Here is a 21,564-nt window from a genome sequence, read left to right as displayed (position 1 = left end):
GAACGCTCAAACGCGCATTGCGACACGCGCCTTCGATGTTTGAATATCGTGAACCCCGCTGACGTTCGATAGGCACACTCGGTCGGACACGCAGGACACATATTCGAATATTTCCTGTCCTCTCGCTCATCCCGAGCGTACAAACGCACGCGGGTCGAAGGCGCGGCGCGGAGGATGGGACTCTCTTAATGAATTCTCGAAACCAGATATTTCTAGCTTACACGAAGACGGAGTATTAATTCGCTCCACTTTATCTCTCAACGGCGGCGCGGCGCGGCGCGCGCGCGTTAAAAGCCGTTTTGAAGACTTTCTATAATCTCGAGATCGCCTCTCACCGTCTCTCGCGCACGCCCGCGGCGTCGCTTACAGCTCCATTCAAAAACGCAAACAACGTCTCGGCCACCGGCGGAGAGCAAGCAGAAATTTTCTATGCAGGGCCGCCGCCGCCGGCGGAAAGCGCGAATTTGCATTTCGCGTCGAATATCCATGCGAAAGGTAAACAACGGTAAATTGGTTTTAATTAAAATTAATTTATTATTGTTGCACGGGTAAGTGAATTTATTATTGCACGGTAATTAGAGGAGAGTTGCCGAAGCAGTGTATTATTTAAGGTATTTTTTTCATGCTTGTGTCGCACACAAGAAAGACATTGCAATTCGTTCAAGTTTTGGTTATATTTTCATTGCTCATATTTTTATTTTATACATTTATCGCTAGATATCGCACTTATATTCAATAATTACAGAGAAAAATAATGAAATACGATTTAGGTCACTGGTACAAATTAGGCAACTCTCCCCTACTCGAATACTGCCCAAGTTCCGAGTTAAAAGTTTAACCGAGCTGAATAGGTAGTTGCGAAAATTCACACGTCGAAGACGAACTTCATATCGCATAATATTTGAAGAAACTACATTCTCTCTCTCTCTCTCTCTCTCTCTCTCTTCCTCGCCCTCTCAATTTACATAGAGAAAAAGATATCTTTGGGTTTAATAAAATTGTTTAATCGAAATAAATTTGTCTTTTTGAATGGAGCAAATAAACGAATGTTTGATTTAACGAACAGGATTGTTTAGTTTCTCAAGCAATAAATATATTTTTACGTCAAATAACATATTTCTTTTATATTCTCATCTAAACATCACAATGGTTGTCACGAATAATAAATTATTCGAAAAAAGTAACACTATTTTAAGATATTATTAGTAAGTAATACTTGATAGTAAAATATTTACTTGATCCAAGTAAAATTTAATTAATCTAAGTGGAAATTTGCTAAGAAGTATTGAAGCAATTAGTTTTTTGAATCTAGCACTTTTTTCTGTGCATGTTAGAAAAATGCTAAAGGACTTTTTTCCGATGGAGCAATATTTTATATATAATAAAATAAATATCTTTTTATCGAAAACGAAATATTATTTCCTCCAAATAATACTGTTTTTTTCTATGAAACAATGGTTTATTCTAGTGAAACAATAAATATTTTCATTCGAGCAAAACAATATACGTTTCAAATGAAATTATATCGTTTATATTAAACAAACTCAGATCCAACCAACACGCACGCTAAATCCAAAGGAACCTTTTTTCTCTCTGTATATTCATCTCTCTCCTCGTCGGCGCGAGGTCGTCGAATTTCGACTTTCGAACTACCGGCTGCTGCGATCGGGCGAAAAGAATGAAAAAATCCAAAAGAAGAACGGAGATTTAAACAGTGCGAACAACACGAGCGTCTTCTCGTGCGCGTCCCTGCGCGTGTGTTTCAAAATGCAATCGGTCCGCCGAATAACACGTCTGGCTTGCACCATCCTTTCGAAATTACTAGCACGAGACTCGTTTAAATAAATCACAGGCCACGCTCGTGCCAGTTTCCAGAATGGTAATCACGCCCGAGGCATCAATGGCTTTTGACTGTCGAGCGGCTAAAAAGTTCAAGGGTGTGTCCCGGCGAATTAACCCTTGAAGAGGGAGAAAGAGAGATAGATCAAGAGAAACAGAGAGAGAGAGAGAGAGAGAGATCACTGTGATTAAATTTGGGTAACGCACCGTGGCGGTCCTTGGTGTGGCCGCGATAATAATACACGTAGCGTAATATCGTGCCAAGGATATATTCGACGGATGTGTGTGACCGGAGAAGACGTCCGCGGGGGCTTGATCCACGCGCGTAAACGCGCCTGAAAAAAATCACACGCCTCGTATACCTTTGCTTACTTCGGATCATCAATCGTCGGGCGTTTATCGCATAATGGGAGGCACTTAGAGGAGCATTGTTGAAAATATCATGGGATTCATTTGCGTGCCTCCGCGTAGCTCCAGCGGAATCATTGATTTTCCGCCGCTTCACGCCGTACGTTTATTATTGGGAATACAGCAGTCGCGTGTTCCCTTTTTTTCATCTCGCGGATCCCTCGCTCGGATACGCGGATCGCGCGGTCCGATAAGTCCCGATTTTCCCTGTGACACTTATCAGATTTTTTTTTCTTTGTTTACGACGCGACTGCAGGTGATATTTTTTACGCCGGAGAAATCGACGGACGGAATCCGCTGCAACCAACGAGACTGTCCACGGTTAAGAGAGTGTCCCGTGATTTTGGCACGCCTTGTATACAGCTGTGTATCGCATTTATACCGCGGATATCGGATTATCGACTCTGATACGAATCCTAATAACGTATATCGGCCGCAACGCGGCCGGCGAGACACTTCGCACCGCCGTCACGTAATTGACACATTGTTCTGGATTCCCATGGAAATCCGGCACACGCGACGTCGGATGATCGCGTCCGCGCGCGTGCAGGATTCTTGGACCTCGATCGACAGCCGGGAGATCGACGATCGGCATTTATGGACGTCGACTGCTGGACGAGAGCTCGTGATAGGAGAGAAAATGCAATCTCTCGAGTAAGAAACTCGCAAAGAAAGAGAGAGAGAGGGGGAGGGGAGAAGGAGAGAGGAGAGAAAGAGAGAGAGAGAGAGAAGGAGCGAAAAGAAGGAGAGAGAGTTTCGCAATTCTCGGAGAAGGCATAAGCGCAAAATTACATATGCAATACCAACGGCAGTGGCAAGTGCCAGTCCTTGAGTCACATTCCCAGGATTCTCGCCAGGACTCGCTTTTCCACACGAGAGAAATCTCCAGGGTAATTCAGGGTAATGGTGGCCGAGTGTCTCAAAGTTCAAAGCGTATTTCCGCGCGCGTTTAAACGCGCGCCCGAGACGACTTAACTCTTTGGAAAGCGTCGCGATCTCGTGAAAATCGAGCGCGTGCCTCGAGAGAGAAAGAGAGAGAGGGAGCTTTGTTCGCGTCGCTTTTCTTGCAGTTTTCCGTCTCGCGGACAAATTGAGCCGCGCGCCTCGCCACTCAACGTGCCTCGTGATTATGAAATTCACGTGTTAGAACTCTTCGGCCGTGCTTTTCAGTTGCGACCTTGCCGCGTACGTGGCATTAGACGAATCGAAAGGCGCGAGCGCACGTCGTCTACTATTTTCGAGTAATGCGCTCTTTGTCGCCCCGGGCTGCATTCCGTCGACGTCGCAAGCCGGCAAAGGAAATTGCCGCGCGAGTCCCCAACGGGGAACCGATCGTGATTCATACTCGTCGCGGCATGATCTAATTTGTAAAATTATGAAGCGTGGATAAAAGGTACACATTAATTATACAACCTTCCGTTATTATATTATATTATATCCATACGTTGGTACTAATATTATTAACAGAAATTATTAGCACACTAAGAGAAAGAACATTTAAGAAGTAAAAAAAAGATTTATTTTTACTAATAACATATTTATGTTGAAAAAAATTGTCACATTCAAGTAAATATCGCTAAGGATTATTGGAGTAGTTTATTTTATTTGGATTAAGTAAATATTACTTGAGTGTAGTAGCATATTGGAAGAAAAAAAGTGCTACATTCAAGTAATGTTTACTTAATCCAAATAAAATAAACTACCCCAATATTCCTTAGTAAATATTTACCTGAACGTAGCAATTTTTTTCTGCATATTTATACCAAGATATATATTTCCATATTGAAAAACTATATATAGACTATATATAATATAATATTTCTTTCGTATAAAAGACATTTACATATATGTGTTAAAACAATTGTGACAAATATTAAATTCATAATATTGAGAATATCGGAATTTATTGTTAAAAAGTATTTACCGGACAGAAAAATCGAAATTTAAAATCACTGAGTTTCTTCAAAAATTCGAAAGTAAATACTTTTTTAAATTGAAAACCATTTTACATTTACTTTCAGTCATTCATTTACAAATTTAAGCATTAATGTAATCAAGTAAGTATTTACTACAAGCTATTAAAATATACTTAAATTGATAAAAATATTATTTAAAAGACTGAAAAACAGGTTATTATTACAGGTTATTTGCTTGATTTTAGCACTTTTCTTGCGTAGCTTTTTATGAAAGCAATTATTTATTCCGCATATTCAAATAAAAAATATAGATTAAAATAAATATGTTATTAGTACCCAGTAAATAAACAAATGTATTTTATTTCTCAGATATTTTTCTCCGAGTGTGGAAACGTGTGTAACTTGTTAAATCGCGCGTTTCGATACGCAGCAGAAAAAGGCATTCGCTAATATGAAAGTCATCAATCGTGCTAGAGGGTGTTTTCGCTTAGGGCGAAAGAGGGCTGCGCGAATGAAGGAAGAGAGACAAAAGCGCGACGCGAGTTACGGATTGTCCGGATGTAGGCAATAAAGAGAGGCTCGCCTTGAGGAAACGCGTGGCTGACGCCTCGATTCATTGAGGACATCTCATCGCTCCGATCGAGACGATCCTTGAACCAGCCGTCGCATTTCGATTCAAGAACACCGCGCGCCGAGTTCGATCACATCCGCGATCGACAGTTCGTCCGAGCGGCGATTAATCCGCGGGAGCGACCGATAACGCGCGATAATCTTCATGCTTCTCGCTCCCTCCGGCGACGGAACGAAGTGGGCGAGCGCTGATTCCTGGGGTTGCCCTCGATAGAAAAAGAACAGTGTAAAAACTTAACGACGATCGAAGGATACCGATGAGTCTACGAGATCTTTTATGTCGGGCTGCTTCGCCAAGTAACGCGCGCGCGACAATGCACACGACAAAGTACACGTCACACGCACAATATATACGCGTGTCACAGTTTAAAATACTCTCTCGCGTCTGCTCTCGCCGATGCGACGTGTAATTATCGCGAGTTGGAAAATCAGCCGCGTAATGAGAAACACCGTCGTCTGTCGGGAGCGCTTCCATCTAGAAAATTAGAGTCCGGACTCTAACATTCCATCTCCGTATAGAGACGAGAAAAAAAAGCAATCTTGTCCACGGACTTGATTGCTTGCATCACACGAGAGACAAGTGTACGAGAGCTTTCTACTCGCGGGATAAAGTTCGCCTCTCCGCTGCAAGTGTAAGCAAGCAGCGTTCGCGAATGAACTTCGCGATATCGTATTTGCGCGAATAACGACATTTTTTTTTCAACAATGCGATTGATGCACACGGACAAAACAATTCCGTCGGTTTAACTGAAGTTTCCATAGCTTGGGGACCGGACGAGAACTCGGTTGTAGGACAAGAATTTTTAGTAGGTTTCCGTTCATTCGGTTAATTACTTCTGGCTCAGCGAGTTGCCTCGACTGAATTTTCAAGCGGCTGAACGTCCACGAAAAAAAAAAATTAATCTTAAATCGAGTCTTAAATCAAGATAGATGTTCCCGTATGCAAGCAAAAATATTAAAATATTCTTCGAAGACTTTTAGTCTGAAATTAAATTAAATCGAGCAATACTTGTGTCAATACAAATTCAATCAAATCAAGACTGCAAACCTTCTGTGAAAATTATAATATTCTTGCCTATGAGAATATCTATTTTTAATTTAGGATTAATTGTTTCCTGTGTGCAAACTTTCAAATCGAGGCAAATGGGAATGCTTCGCTCTCCGGGGAAATTCGGATTCTCGTGTGACTTCCGCCGACGTAGCGGAATCTTTGAGAAAATCCCCAAGAAAGTCAGAGTAAGAACGCGGATCGTAAAACGTACGAACGGCCGTGCAAACTCCGGCGGAGCATTCTAGAAAATGTAGGCAGGCTATATCGAAGGCAGAGCTCGTAATGAAGTCAATTACAGTTAACGAGATAACGTCGCGATCATTCAATTGAGAATCCCCATTGGAGGCGCACGCACGTGCATTCATTGTCGGTATTGTGTAAGTGCGACATCCGAAAGGGCGCGCAACGCGCCGTCGCGTTCGCAGAATTCCACGCGCGCGCTGCGCCGTAATTAGGCTAATTATTAGCCGACGTTTTCAAACACAACGCCGAAAAGCGGAACGGTGATTTTGTCGTTCGCTTTGTCTCACCTCCGGCGTTTCTTTACAATTTTATCTCTCTCTCTCTCTCTCTCTCTCTCTCTCTCTCTCGCGTGCGCGATCGTTTACAATGTATCGCGACGGATAATGTAAGAAATGGTATCGAAACATTGCAGCATCCAGCAAATGTATTTTGCAGGATGTACTGAACTTTGAACGTCGCTACCAAAAACACTGCAACGAGAACATGATGGGAGACTACATTTAGGGGCTGACTGTGAATGTGATTTACAGTATAGTTGTAAATCTCGAAAAATAATTCACTTCTAAACATCTCTTGTAAACATTGTATATACTTTAATATAAATATATATATGATAATTTTTTTATACAGGTGTTGTTTTCTCTGACTTTATGTGAACTAAAATACGAAAATTCGTCCTTTTCGATATTGTATAGAAATAAATAAATTTCAAAATATTACTGGGTTCTAGTCACAAAAGCCGAGTTTTCAGGAAATAATTGTCTATATAAGCAATTTTCAATAGTTTTTAAATATAAGTAAAAGGCAGGATATAATATTTACTCACTTTCCCATAGGAACAAAAATTGTGTTATATAGTGTTGTGTATTAAAATTATTACGTGTACGGAACAGCCCGATATTTTCATTTTCATTCGACTAATTGCCGACTAGTTTCAATTTCCGTCGCTGTTTCATCCGAACGACGAACCAAAAAGAACACGCGGCTCTCACGGGATAAGCCGCAAAAAAGTCATAAAGTGAGCAGAGAGAAGAGTGGAGTACTTATTAATACTTTGGGGATACAATATCCCCAATAAGGTTTAACGAAAATAAGCGAAACGAGAAAAAGAGTGAAGCGCCAGAATGGACGAAGCGAATGACAAAAGAAATAGTAATATGAGTAAAGTACAGTAATATACACGCCTGATAAATAGAAGACTAAACTAATCACGCAACTGAACTAATTACGCAGCAGTGGGACACATAATCCATAAGGCAAATAAATATGGAATATTAAATTACCAGAAAAAAAAGCGAAATATTGTATCAAAGAGAGAGGCGGAGAGAGAGAGAGAGAGAGAGAGAATAACGCACGTAGGCAAAACAAATGCAAAGACGATTGCAAAATTGCGTTCGAGAAAGCGCTTTCCTGCCGATATTCCGCGCACGCGTCGCGCTGCGTCGAGCGAATCGCGCGTATCTACCTACCAACTTCAGCATGCTGCACGGAGAATTCCAACATGGTCCACTGAAAACCGTGGACGACGAAGATAACAGCATGTGACGACGACTACTACTATGGCTCCTTCGCAGGCGTCGCGACGCGAGGAGGCTGATTTCTTCGGCCAGTCGAATCGCACGTTCGATCGATCGAGATCAGTCTGCCATTTCTTAGTCTCCCCGCTCCTTCGAGCTCGCACTAGATACGCTCGAGTTCAATGAGTGTCCCGATAAGGCGAGATTACGATTTCGACGTAATTTTTTCCAAGTCGGCTACGAAGATTCACGGAGATTTACGCGGGGATTTCCGGAGGAATCGAGAAGAGGGTCGCCGCGGAAATTCAAACTTTGAACGTGACACAACTGGCGGGAAGATCCGAAAGTCCGCGAGGACTGGAGATTCGATGTGAAAATTCGACGGGAAAATTGTCACCGCGTCAGATCGTCCGGCGCTTCGACACGGTTGATCCGACGCGACATTCACGCCGGTGGCTGGCCGGGAAGACCGAGGAGAACTCGGAGAGACGTCGATCCGAGGTCGGCAAACCGCCGGTGGACCTCGGAGGGTTTACGAGCGTGACGTGTTAACGCGTCGATCGAACGAGCGAACTCCGAGGACCTCGAATTAACCGACTGTCAACCGGATCGAGCGCGTCAGAGCACTTTCCTCACAGCTGCGCCTCGCGGAACCGCCCTCCTCGTCGCATCCTCCCCCGGGAGTCAACTCGCTTCCGGCAATCCCACCGGACGACGACGTTCCGGCGACTCGACCGCGGATTTCCACGAGGCAGGTGCAGCGGCCGCAGCTTCCGAACCGCAGCTTTGCATTCCGCTCCGGCGGAATTCCGCTCGCTCGCTCGCCCGATTGCTCGCAGTGAGAGAGAGAGAGAGAGAGAGAGAAAGAGAGGTCACACGTTCCGGGGCACCAAAATGGCGCTGGCGCGATAGCGAGGAGAGAGACTCGCGGAAGAGAGTGACGACGCGCAACCACGCACGTGGAGATTACAGAAGCGGCAGAAGAGAAGCTCCGTTCCGTAGAAAGCGTTCGAGGCGCACTAACACGCTCCAACGTCGCGACGCCGAGCCAGGCCGAGCGAGCCGATCCCACGAGGCATCGTCGTCGTGCGCGATACGCGCCCTGAAGTAACGGGGCGAGCTGATTGCCGAAGAGAGCGCGATGGAGAGAGAGAGAGAGAAAGAGCGAGATAGATGGAAAGAAAGAGAGAGAGAGAAAGAGAAAGGCATAGTCCGTACCACGAGCGTAACGCGGGGAAGGAAGGGGCAGGACAGGAGGGGGACAGATAGACTTTTCACCTTCGACGAGCACCGAGTGACCGAGTGGAGCCGAGAGCGAGAAAAGACACCGAGATGATGGGAAATCTAGCGAGGGAAGTTAACGACCGTAAGAGTTACGACCGATTACCGCGATCGGCGGGACGGCAGAGGTCAATCGATTCAGGGGTCAGCGGGGCGATCGGATAGGCGAACGCGTGGATGTTGACACTGAGAGAGAGAGAGAGAGAGCGTGTTGAAGGATATACCCCGGAATGCCTTCCAATTGATTAATTCCAATTGATTAATTTGGGTCGTTGATCGCGGCCGACGGCGTCGGTGGACGCTCCGTATCGACGCGTTCAGCGTCACCTGTGAAAGTGTGATGTGAGTTTCCGCAGCCACCCGGGCGCGAGGTTCTGTATTTGCTCGATTAGAAATGATCTTACCGGGTGTAGAGGAATATCGACTGGAAAGCGACAAAGTATCGTCAACGCACCGGGAACTTCAGCTTGGCGGCACTCGCGCGTGAATCCGGCGTGGCAGTCAGTGTGTTCAGTTTTAATTCATACGTTGAAAGAAAAAAGGAAAACATTCAAGTAAATGTCTGCTATACGGTAAAAAATATTTTGCACTTGTGTTAAAATCGGTTCTTGTTAAAATATTTCCGACATTTCCCTGCGTTATTTCGACGTTGACGACGAAGGTCAAAGATTCGAAGATTCGATGTCGAATTATTCGAAGACTCGAAATATCGAAGCTGTTAATACAACTTATTTTGGAGAATGCAACAAAGTGCTGTGCAATAACCGATCATCCGAATTATCAGTTTAATCCGGGTAATATTAAGATGTCCTAAGACATCGTAAAGATATTTTTTACACAATAAAACGTTTCCTAGACAATAAAACTTTGAGACTTCGAAGAGACGAAGCTCCGAATATAATTTTCAGCCTTACCAAAAAGTGCCGCATTCAAATAATATTTATTCAATCCCCAACTAAAATAATTGCTCCAATATTCTTTGGAAAATATTTACTCAAATGTAGCACTTTTTTTCTCTTTCGGTGTATTCAATTAACACGTTACGTAAACCGGGCTGATCGACGACTTTTCGCTTCCGCTATATAGGTCGCACGCGTCCCATAATGATGATGACTGTACTATACACAACGTTTGAAGATTAATGCGTAATTTTATGAAATATTTCGTGTGATGACGTTGTATTTCATAGTGAAAATATCGAGCGGAACGGAACCGGGCAAGGAACGTGTTAATGCGAGGAATGCGTGTAGCATCGCGGCTAAATTTATTTCTCGATACGCGGAAGGTTATTGCCGCGACGGTTATTGCTCGCGAGAATTGCCCGGTTAAAATGGAGCAGCGCGCGACGAGGGGTGCGAAGAGAGCGGGAGGGTACACGAGGAATTCGCTGGGAAATTCCGTGGCTGTTTCGCCCGCGCGGAACGCACGACAGGCGCGCACGCGCGCGCGCGCGCGCGCGTCTGGAAATCGCTCGGCCGGAATGCGATGAAGAAGAGAGCGGTTGTTTACAAAAATTCTATCAACATGATTAATGTAATCCGCGATAAAAACGTGAAAACAACGTGCTGCTTCGCCACCCGCGAAGGACTTCCGATAACTATTATTTGCTTTCTTCCGATAATGATTATTTCGCGATCTTCATTGCTGCCGATCCGCTGCATTCCGCAATGCTTATCGATCAATTTCATGACACGCCGCAGACAATTGAAAACGTGACGTATGAAGACATACGGGATAAATGAGCCACTCGCGAATTTTGTTTCTCAACACTGTTAACGAGATGGATCGGATCTTTCCCGAATTTCTCGAGACTTCGAAAGTCGAGTGAAAATCCAGGAAAATGCCTGAAAATATTTAAATGAATATATTTATTCCAATGAATTAATATATGTGATAATTAATAGATTTGAAGATTTTACGAAATTCCGAAATGTCCTCAATGCTTTTGAAAGAGGATATAAATTGGTGACACACTTTAACTTTATTGTATAGTCAATAATTCAAGGTCATCTTTATTTTTTAAATCGGAATTATATAGGTTTTTTTAAATATAAATCGTTTTCTCCGTTCATTCTGCGTCTAAAAATTCCAGGGTAACATCATGAAAAAGTAAATTCTTTTCGAGATATTTGATATTTTTCAGCACAATATATAAAATATCTCTTAAAGTACTCACTTTTAGATAACATCATCTTTACATTTTTCTACATAATAATATGAGAAAAATCGTTTATTAATCATTGTATATCGATGCATTTGCAAAATATAATGAATTTTTTAGATATTTCTGTTTATTTACAGCGATCGATTACAAACGTATTAAGGTGATGAAAAGTGAATACTTAATGAGATATTTCACATTTTGTGCTGAGAGAAATAACAAAATAGAAAGTATCTTTAAAAATATTCACTAGTACTTTTATACGCGGAATGAACAGAGAAATTGACTTGTATTAAATAAACCATATTATTCTATTAAAAAAATGAAGTTGACCTTAAAATGACCTTAAATAATTGATTATACAACGAAGTTAAGGTCACCAACTTATGTCCTCCCTCAAACTCCATAAATTTCGAAACATTTTTTTCTAAAACGCCATGTTTGTTATGTAATCAAGCGCAATTTTTTCAGCGAGCCACTCGGTATAATACTCTTAAGAATGTTCGCGGCATACGGGACGATTAGTGTGAATTGAGTTCTCAGAAATATATCGAAGATGTCTGGAAGTGCTGTGATTTTACGACCGCTCGCGTCACTTGTGTTATCACCGAATAATCCCGCTCGTATCGGCGGTGATCGACGATTGATTACACCACTGGATACGCAAACTCCTATCGCGACGTATTAGTTCCGTCTGCACGGCAGCCGCGTGATGTTTGTAATTGAAGCGTGATGGACGCCAAGCGGAAGCAGGAAGAGAAGGCGACAGGCTCGTCATTATGACTGATCGAAATAATAAACGTTCCATTCCATTGCCGGTCGACCGTCGATTTCGGATCACGAAGACGTAACCGGCGGCGCTGGCAAGGACGGCGCTTTGTTTAAGGACGAGCTCTTATCTCGATGAAATTTTCGATTATGTTGCAACATCGATTGCTTCCGAGGTCTTCTTCTCTTTCTCACGTATTTGCCGCGCGGATGATATATATATATATATATATAAATCGCTCTACTTTGCGCAGACACGTATTTCTCGAACAAACTTCTCGTGCTCGTCAACGACGAGAAAGACGAGTCAAGAGGGGCCGGAACGCGAATTGCAATGCGCAGTGAATGCAGTTGTGATAAACGCGATTTATTAGCACACGTCTCGTAATTAATTCAATTCGAGGTTCAACTTCAGAGCCTTTTGGTACTGGGTTACGTTATTTTTTAACTCTCTGCACTTGTATGTCCGCTCTCAATTCTGCCGGAACTGAGAGATATTAAAATTAAGTGTTTTAATTATTTACTTTCAGAAGAGATTATATAACTGAGGAATATATGCAGAAGAAATGCTATATTCAAGTAAATAATTATTCCGATATAATTATTCCAATATTCCCCTTTTACTTTACTACTTACTTGGATTAAATAATATTTATTTTATCCAAAGAAATAAAATATTTCCCAAATAAATTATGCGAGTGAAAATTTGCCAAGGAATATTGAGGTAATTATTTACTTGAATCTAACGCGTTTCCTCCTGTGTACGAGAATTCGTGACGAAGTCTTGCAAAACCTAAAAGTTATGTCCGTCTTTAACGTTTTACATAAAAAAATTGATTACGAGCCGGCATACTGGGTTCGAATTGTTACGTTGCGAGTGCAAAGGGTCATATGATCTTTCCCCTTTGAGAAACGATCTCTCCACGAATCTGCGCCGGGTTTCTCCGCATCACTTCGAACGTCACTGCAGATTTCGTAACTCTTCATTAGATCGAGCGGCAAAAGGACAAATTTCCACGCAGCATCGCAGCGGCGTTTCTTCGCTTCGCGATATCCGCGGATGTTCCTCTAAACCTCCCCGAATTCTCGCAAATTCCCATCCAAACGGATCATCAAGGTTCCCCGTGGCTGTTTCGCTTTCATGTCTCGGGTACTATCTTACAAGCTCGACTGATGTCATTAGCGCTGCTTATCAATGCTTGCGCGTGACGTGATACGCGCGCGCGCGCAAGTAACTGTCTAGCTTTGCGCGACGTAAAACGCTACATGCGCGTTTCATACCTCGAGGCTCTCCTCGGTGACGACGTAAACCATATTTGTACTCGCGATAATAGCGACCTCGGGAAGGCCTCGTCGACGACCTCTTCGCTGGTCTCCCGGTCTCGGGTCTTGCACGTGGCTCGTCACCGTCCGATCTCTTCAAACGTTGGAGATCGCTCGGTCTTCAAGACGCGAGCGATTCGCTTCCGGTATCAATGACGAAGCGATTTTAACCCCCCAATGTGGAATTATTCTATTATGCAATAAATTGGAAAGCGATTGTAAATAATAATATTTCATATTTATTATATATGTACAATTTAATTATTATATATATAATTTAATATTGATTTTGTTTTTATAATATTTAGTGAACATGTTTGATTTTTTGCGAAATTCCACTTCGTGTTGAGTCTTATAGGCACTCCATATTTTCGTGTAATTTGATTAATTAATTAATACACATAATTTTCATCACGCGAAATATTCGGTATTTATAGGACTTTGAGTGTCACGAGATTATTAATAATTCATATATTTAAAAGTTTAGAAACACAAAGTCTAAAATTTCGGACAGCACGGTTATCCGAAGTTTCAGCTTTCTTCCGCGATACGAAAAGCAAAATGGCAGCGTGCTCGTTGTACGAGGTACAAGAGGTTTATTTACCCGCACACGCGTCACGCTCTACGAGCGGACAATAACTCAATTAAGAAAACGAGATCATCAATTGAGCCGTTTCCGTCACCGGCGGGTGATATTGCGCGACGTTCGATTTACGAACGAATGAATTAGCGACGTCTCGGCTCATTGGCCGCCCCGGCGGATTTCTGGGAAGCGCTCATCGCCAAGCTGTGACAATAATCAAGTGCGGAGTGCAAAATGTAAGTCAAACAAAATTCGTAGGTAGGTATGCCGCTGCCGCTCAGCACGAGCTGAGTGATAACGAGCGAGCGAAGTCAACGTGGGAGATAAGGTATCGCTCAGCTAGACTAAAAATCGAACGGAGACAATCGGACGATATAACCGGCGTACGAGCGCGCGCGCACAATAGCGGTCGTGCAAACAAACGGTGGCTGGAAAAATTTGACGGAATGGAAATTTTGCTCTCGAGCCGATATTTATCGGCGCGCGTTCCCTCGTCGGGAATCATCGAAATCGCGTTGCGATGCGTTACGTCGCGCACGGGTGGCTTCGTGTTTCGTATTTCGCGTTCGAGTGCGTCGCGTGAGCCAATAAACCGCGCGTACCGGCAGGCCTCTCCGTCGTCGTCGTCGTGTTACCATCGCGTTAATGGCAGATTTTATGATTTAATAGATCCGGTTGTTTCGCCAGACGTCCACTATAAAGTTACTCCTCTCGTTTCAAGACCGCGCTGATAAATTTTACAGAACGGTCAATTGGCGAGAATAGACGGTGCGCGCTGGTGAGCTCGCTCGTAACGCAGTTGAAAATCTTAGAATCGCAACTTCCCTCCCGCACGACCAGCCCGATGCTGTTTTTTCCTTCACGCTCGCTCCGCGCGTCTGTGCACCTTGGAATATATTAGAGCTCGTTTCTTTTCGATACGATCTTTTTAAAATACCCGATCTATTTTTCCTTGCGGTTTCTTGGAACTCCAGATGTTTTCCTTTTACGATCTTCTATCTGTCTCTCTTCGGAGTATCGCCATTTTTTCTCCGTTATAGCCCAATGTCCGAACTCTTTTCGTTCCGACAAACTTGTAAAGTATATTTCGCTGTCCTTTTGCCGCTTAATTGGACGTGTCTATTTGATGTTCCTTTTCTCTTGCTGTTCCAGGTATTTCATTTGGAGAAAGACTCGCTTAAGGTAGCTGGTTCGTCAAACCATTTTCTTAAGAATCTATTTATTACATTTTAGTTGCGTATTGATAGAAATACTATCTGCACGTTTGCAAAGTTTCGTTAGAAAATGACGATCCATTCGGAAACTGAAATACTCGCGACTAAAGATGACACTTTCTATATTTATTACTTGAGACCAGAATGTCATGTTTTTAATTTTCTCTAAATCATATTTAGAATTTTAATAAAATATTATTATGATATTAAGGAGTAACATAGATATATAAACATTTCAAAATGATTGACCATTTCGTTTTAAAAATATAACCATAGGAAATTTACGATTTATATTCATATTTGCGAGATATACACATATACCACTTTCTATTATATGTGCACTTCTATTAGCTCAACTGGCACATAAATAAAGCATCAATAAGAGAAATAAAAAATAAATAATACCTCCATGTTTGTATTGTTGTGTATATATTTGTCTTAATTTCGCGTGTACTCGTTCAAAAATTAACATTTATTACTCAGATAATTAAGTCAAGTTATAGGAAAGTATTTTCTTTCGGTAAATAATCAACTTATGTAGACGTCCCTTAATATCGCTACTAAAAATCTGGCACTCTACGGACTAACTTTAAAGGAGAAATAATGAGACGTTGGATGAAATATGTTAAAGCTGTCAAGTATGATCCTTTCAAATCGAACAGTCTCGATCGTTAACGGCACGTGAGAATTAGCCAAAGGCACGACATCTAAACAGGATCAAGGCCGAGACAAACGCGACCAAGGATCAAAAACTGTAAATCTCGGTAGCTCATGGGCATCGACGTTAAACTTAACAGTTATAAATCGCAAGACGGACTTTGAGGTGACGTTTAACGGATATGTTGAATAAATCGACTTGATAAGAAAGCGACTGACAAATGTGCCTTTTTTTTATATCTCGATGCAACGGGATGCTCCGTTGAAAGGGCTTTATAGCTTGATTAAAAAGACCGAGACGAATTGCTAAATATGATATTTCATCTTCTTAATGATGGATGCTATATCGCTAGTCTACATTCGAACCACTACCGTAAATTTATCTCCCTTTCTTTTATTTTTGACGCAAGACTAACGGAGCTAAATGCAGGTGTGTAAATCTTTGCTGGCGCCGTTTGCGGCGCAGAAATAAGCACTTGTTTGTTCGTGTGAGCATGTTGAGCTATTTTTGTATCGAAGACGTAGCGCCGCGTAATCGGAGGAAGTTTTTCGGAGGTGCGGAATTGCAACGCGATAAACCTCGGGCAAACGTGTCCGATTGTGTCGAGTGGAAATTGGTGTGGCGATCGGGAGAGACGGTAAAGCGATTTTCCCTTGGAAAATCGAGCAAGGAATCGTAAAAACAATAAAGGCTAAAGGAAAATCGTTAAGAAAGCGAATCCTAAAAACTGAAGAATTACAACGGTAAACGGTGTAGCAGAGATTTACGCGCGAGATTTCACAGACGGACCATCCGATGCGAGAACGCTTCTTATACATGGAAAAAAAGTAGCATCAATTTAAGACTCATATTTTCGTAAACAGAGTGTCTGATGCAAAGCGTGCCAACCGTTACATACTTGTAGCTTAGATCAATGTGAATAAAAAAAGTCTTCTGTATATTGAAATTTGGACCTTGAATCTGTCGCTAAATACAACAACTGTCATATACTTGTAGATTAGATCATTCTGAACAAGAAAGTCCATTACTATTTTGCAAATAACACGTAAATTTTCGAATTTATTTTACAAACTACGCAGAATTTTGAGTTATTAATTATAAAAAATGGCCGTGTATAGAAACTTCTATAATTAATAATTCAAAAATTTTCGTAGTTATTTGCAAGAAGTAGAGGAATTTTTTTCTCAGAAGGGCTTAATCTACAAGTAAACGGCGGCTGTTGTACGTAGCGACAGATTCGAGGCTCGAAGTCCAAGATTTAATATACTAATGTCTGTTGCTATGCACAACACTATCATACGTGGATTATACTATTTTTAAGTTATTAATTAAAGAAGCCTTTAGCCACTTTCAATAATTAATAACTCAACAATTAATACCTCAAAATTTTGCGTAGAGGATTTTTTGTTCACACTGATCCAAACTACAAATATATATATGACGGATGTTCCACTTAGCGATAGACACTCTGTGTATAGAATTTCTTCATTTATAAGAGCAAGTTTTATCTTCATATAAGATTACATATTTTTGCTTATATATGAGAATATATCGGTCTTGAATTGATACTAATTCTTTTCTCTGATTAGACTTTACAATTATCTGACGGTTTTATCGACGGTGCACCGTAATCCCGAACGGAATTTCTAAAAATATTTGAATGAAGTTGATATTATCATTGAACAAACATTATCTACTAGAAAGAGCAAAGAAACCGAGAATCGTGGAGTAGCTTATCGCTGAAGGTGCGGTGAGATTTAAATTCCTCCCGTCGTCCCTTGACACGTGCCATATTCGCTTATCAAAAGCACTATATCGGGACCTCTATCAGCGAATACATCGATCAAAGACCGTAATACAGGAATTCGGACCGCGAAGGGATCATACGTCTCACCTGTTCGAACAATAGACGAACGAAAGATTCCATCTCGCGACACGTCGTTAAAGCACGGACGTTCGTTCTCTTGACCGTAATTAGCGTTATTTTCCACTGCGATCGAGATTCTGGCGGGGAAAGAGAGACAGAGAGAGGTTAGAGCAAGGCCGTGGAAAAGGTCAGAGTCGAAAATAATCCGTTTCTCTCGATTCCCGCGTGGAGAATGAGGAAGGAAGAACGACGATTTATTATTCCGCCTCCTCTCCGTGAAAACGACGATAAGTGCGCTGTGTGTACGTGTTATGTATCCCCGTTATTTACACAGCGAATCACGAAATTAAACGATAGTATATGTATCTAGAAATGGAATGAAAGTTTCCAAACTCGATTCTTTTACTAGGGATTACGTAAACGCACTCTCTAAAACATACAGGAGCTTATCGAACCCGGCACGGCGGGTCGAGAATTGAGCGAGGACGATCAACCGGTTTGTGATTATCGGAGATTTTATAAGAAACACCGGCCGACCGACCGGCCGGTCTCGATTGTGTCTGGTTTTTACAATCTATCGATATGCATGACGATACGTTAGAACTTGACTGATGGGCGCGTAAGGATCGGCTATTTTACATTCGGACCGTCCTTTCGACAATGTGCGCGCGAGCTGTTTTTAGCCGTCCGCGCTTGTTATTCGTATTAATCAAGATCGTGTTTTGGTGTTTTCAGACTCGAAGCGCTCCTCCGTGTCGGAACGCAAGATAAAGTGCCGATGAGGAATCGATCGGCGTAAAAAGAAAAAAAATAGGAAAAAAAACAGAAAGAAGGTTAGAAAGCGACGAGCAACCGTACACAGAGAGAAAAGCGAGAACGAAGTACACGATTAATTATCTAACATCGCGCGTTGAAGTTTTCCCGATGACGACGCCAAGGCGAGAAAAGCGGGACATGTCGCCCAACCGATCGCCATTTCGTCACTGTTTCATTGAGATATTAGAATACATCACACGTGAGTCACGCGTGCGCTCGATGAATACGAACANTTTTTTTTCCCCCCCCCCCCCCCCCCCTACCCAACTCTCCCCCCATCACTCTTTCACCCTTTCTCTCGAGACAGAATCGCCGACGCTCATTAACCCGACCATCTGTTGTCCTTCTCCTTCTGGCTCGCGGCTTCTCGCTTTCAGTCGCGGCGGTGTCGAGTATAAAAGGTAAAAGTGTAAAAGGCACGTTCGGGATATTGTTGTTTTTATCCGCTTCTACTTTTATTTCGCTATTTACTCGGATGCACAGTCGCGCAGACCGCGCGTATTTCGCGAAGATCTTTCAGCATTATCGAATATTGTAAGTATGATTAATTTGATATAACTTAAAAGATTACGTCCCCGTACATACGGAGAGAATTTTACAGTAAAAATTATAGTTTTGTAGGCTCGGAAAAAAACGAGTCGTTTTTTCAAGTTTTCCGTATATTTTTTCGGTTTCTTATCTTCTTTGTGAAAAAAAGATAAATGTGGCAGGTTTTAACTGAACGTGAATTTCTTTAAACGCGATTCTTTCTACGTGGAGGAAATATAGGAAAAATTATTTAAAATTTTGTGATGTTAGACCATGATGGCATTATAACGGAAATTCTGATGTGTGTTGTGATTTTTGCGATTTAATTCATTATACACATCATTGGAGATTACAATACATATAACAATTTCAGTCATAATTCCGGTATAGTTCAGTATTATGAAATTCTGTAGGAATTTACTACAATATTTTCTCCGTACACCCTTAGGGCAAAAACCGAAAAGAAATATGCAAAAAAAAAAGAGAAAAAACTTGGTTTTTCCGAGCCTTCAAAACTATAGTAAAAATTACTACAAGATTTTATGACCGAGGAATATATCGACATTCTCTACTTTAATTTATTATCCTTTCATTTCGTGCACTATTTATATTTCAAAAACTGGAGTTTACTATTAAAAAACAACAGTCTTCAGCAAATAAACTCTAATATTAGAAAATATGGCAACATTAACAAGAATTTATACGAAAAAAGTTAAAAAAAATATCCTCTTCTCCGTATAGAATTAATCAATAAATTATATTATTACAGTGTTACAGTGACACACTACGTGTGTCGATTTCTAATTTTGGTTCTACCCTTTCGATTCTTTTCCTGTATTTTCTCTCTTCTCGTTGCTCTTTAATTTGCATTCGGGATTATTTAACCGCGCTCGACACGATTTATCGGTCACGCTGATCGAATTCCAACTAGGTAAATTGCTTTCAAGTCGGAAGTCGATCGGAGGCACAGTGATCGTCCAACCATTTTGGCCCATGGATTCTCATCGTCGAAAGCGAAATTGGAATTTAGACGCGGAATGTAAAACAACTCCCCTCCCTCGCCGCCATTCGAGTGGAACGAATACAATTTTCGTCGAGCCCGGTTCTGTTTCGGGACTCGGCGAGACACAAACGTTCCTATTTATAACGATAATAATCAATACTGGCGGGGCGCAAATTAAGGTAATCAGTGAGATAAAAGCGACGCGAATCGGCACACCGTTATCAGCAATCCCGGATGACATGCTTATGACATGCTTTCGTTCTTGCGTGGAAGTTTTGTTTGAACAGCTGTCGGAAAGTTTTATTTTTTTTTCTTTTTTTGGAATCGCGTAGTTCAGAAACTGAAATATAAACACAACGTAGTTATGGGACATATTTCCACCATAACAATGATACAATAGAAAATACATTTCTTTTCCTTTTCGAAGCGGATCGTTCTCGTGCGTTACAATAGAAAGAGGAAACACCCAATAGAAGAAATAGATATTTTAAATATTTTTGAAATATTTGAAATATTTTTATCTAATGACTTGTGTATCTCGTTGAATTTGTATTAGCTTTAGTTAATCACCGTCCTCGCTCTTAACCTTGACTAATCGAGCGCAATTTCCTCGCATAAATTACCGAGCAATTTCATTTTTCTTTACAACGAAACATTCTTCCAGAAACAATTTTTACGCTGAAACATATCATTTTCCGGTCATACGTAAAACCGTATGCAAAAAGGCGTGTATTTCATCGATTGTCGAATTAAACGACTTAATTGATTCGGAATTAATCGAAGGTGCTCCTCGGAACGACAAATGAATGCTTTCTCGATCTTCAAGAGAATCTCATATTTCTTTAGAACAAAACGATTCCCGGGAAATAACACTCCAGCCGATCATAAATTATGTTCTGACGTGCAAAGTGCACGCGTGGAAAAACACATCCTGCTGCGTTCTTACAGCACGAAGTTTCCGATCAAAGTGCACTTCTTCTCGATCGTTCGATTATCAAAACTTGCACTAAAATTTAAATTCCGATGTAACCATAGACTTTTATGTACTAACTAGACTGCTCGGAATGCTAGGATGGCGGTGGAGATAAGTGTCATATCATTTAGAATATGTACATGACTGTGTGTATATCACGTGACCAGTTATGATGTCTTTCGTTATCAGAAAAATAGTGTGTCACTTTTCGTTCTTCTTTTTAGAACACGAAATATCACTAAACATATAAGGTTGCACATAACATAAAATGAAATAATAAAACACAGGTTTAAAGAAACGATGAGCAGCAAAAAGTGTTGTGTGAAGGACAGCAAAATAAAATACGAACGGAAATGTGATATCAAATACTGACGTGTGCCGCTTTAAGATTCTTAATTATGAATATCAGTATTGTAGGTCATAAGGAACTAATGCACGGATTTAATAATGCAGTAGACAAAACCTACTTAGTAATTAATCAATAAACTTGTATAGTTTATTGGTGAATTAACTTGTATAATTTATTGATTAATTATTAAGTGGTCTTTTGTCATTGCACTATTGAGTTTGCGCATTAGATCTTTATGGCTCAATATTTACTTATTTTTAGTTTATTTGGGAGCTTCCTATATTATTAGTTTGATTTTTTAATTATATATATTATGCATTATAAATCCTAATATCGTGTTTTATGTGTGTAAATTCCAATTGTGTCTTCAGTAGTGATTGTCGCTATCATTTATACAATGTACGATATATATTTAATCTCTTTAATTTTACACACA

At 41.3% G+C, this 21,564-nt stretch overlaps 1 protein-coding gene and 1 long non-coding RNA gene across 12 annotated transcripts in view; one reads left to right on the top strand and one right to left on the bottom strand.

Annotated features, from left to right (window-relative positions):
- LOC106745013 overlaps positions 1-21,564 on the bottom strand; it is a 106,161-nt gene that overhangs the window by 61,943 nt on the left and 22,654 nt on the right. Inside the window, exon 1 of one of the 11 annotated variants that reach the window (XM_014620222.1) lies at positions 7,557-8,547. The exons of 9 other annotated variants lie outside the window; for them this stretch is intronic. In XM_014620222.1, coding sequence (XP_014475708.1) covers positions 7,557-7,590 — 34 coding nt within the window. In that variant the 5' untranslated portion in view covers positions 7,591-8,547. Of the gene's footprint in view, positions 1-7,556; positions 8,548-21,564 lie in introns of those variants that run through there. One more of the 11 variants, XM_014620223.1, reaches the window with a different exon arrangement.
- The window catches only part of LOC106745017, a 45,669-nt gene that overhangs the window by 12,453 nt on the left and 11,652 nt on the right, over positions 1-21,564 (top strand). The window contains exon 2 of the long non-coding RNA XR_001374502.1: positions 18,195-18,474. This is a non-coding gene — a long non-coding RNA (uncharacterized LOC106745017). The remainder of the gene's footprint in view (positions 1-18,194; positions 18,475-21,564) is intronic.

This window comes from Dinoponera quadriceps, unplaced genomic scaffold, assembly GCF_001313825.1.
Source record: "Dinoponera quadriceps isolate SergipeBrazil2010 unplaced genomic scaffold, ASM131382v1 scaffold717, whole genome shotgun sequence".
In the NCBI taxonomy this organism is placed as follows: Eukaryota; Metazoa; Arthropoda; class Insecta; order Hymenoptera; family Formicidae; genus Dinoponera; species Dinoponera quadriceps.
The sequence above is the reverse complement of the archived record's forward strand: the minus strand, read 5'-3'. Positions and strand labels throughout refer to the sequence as shown.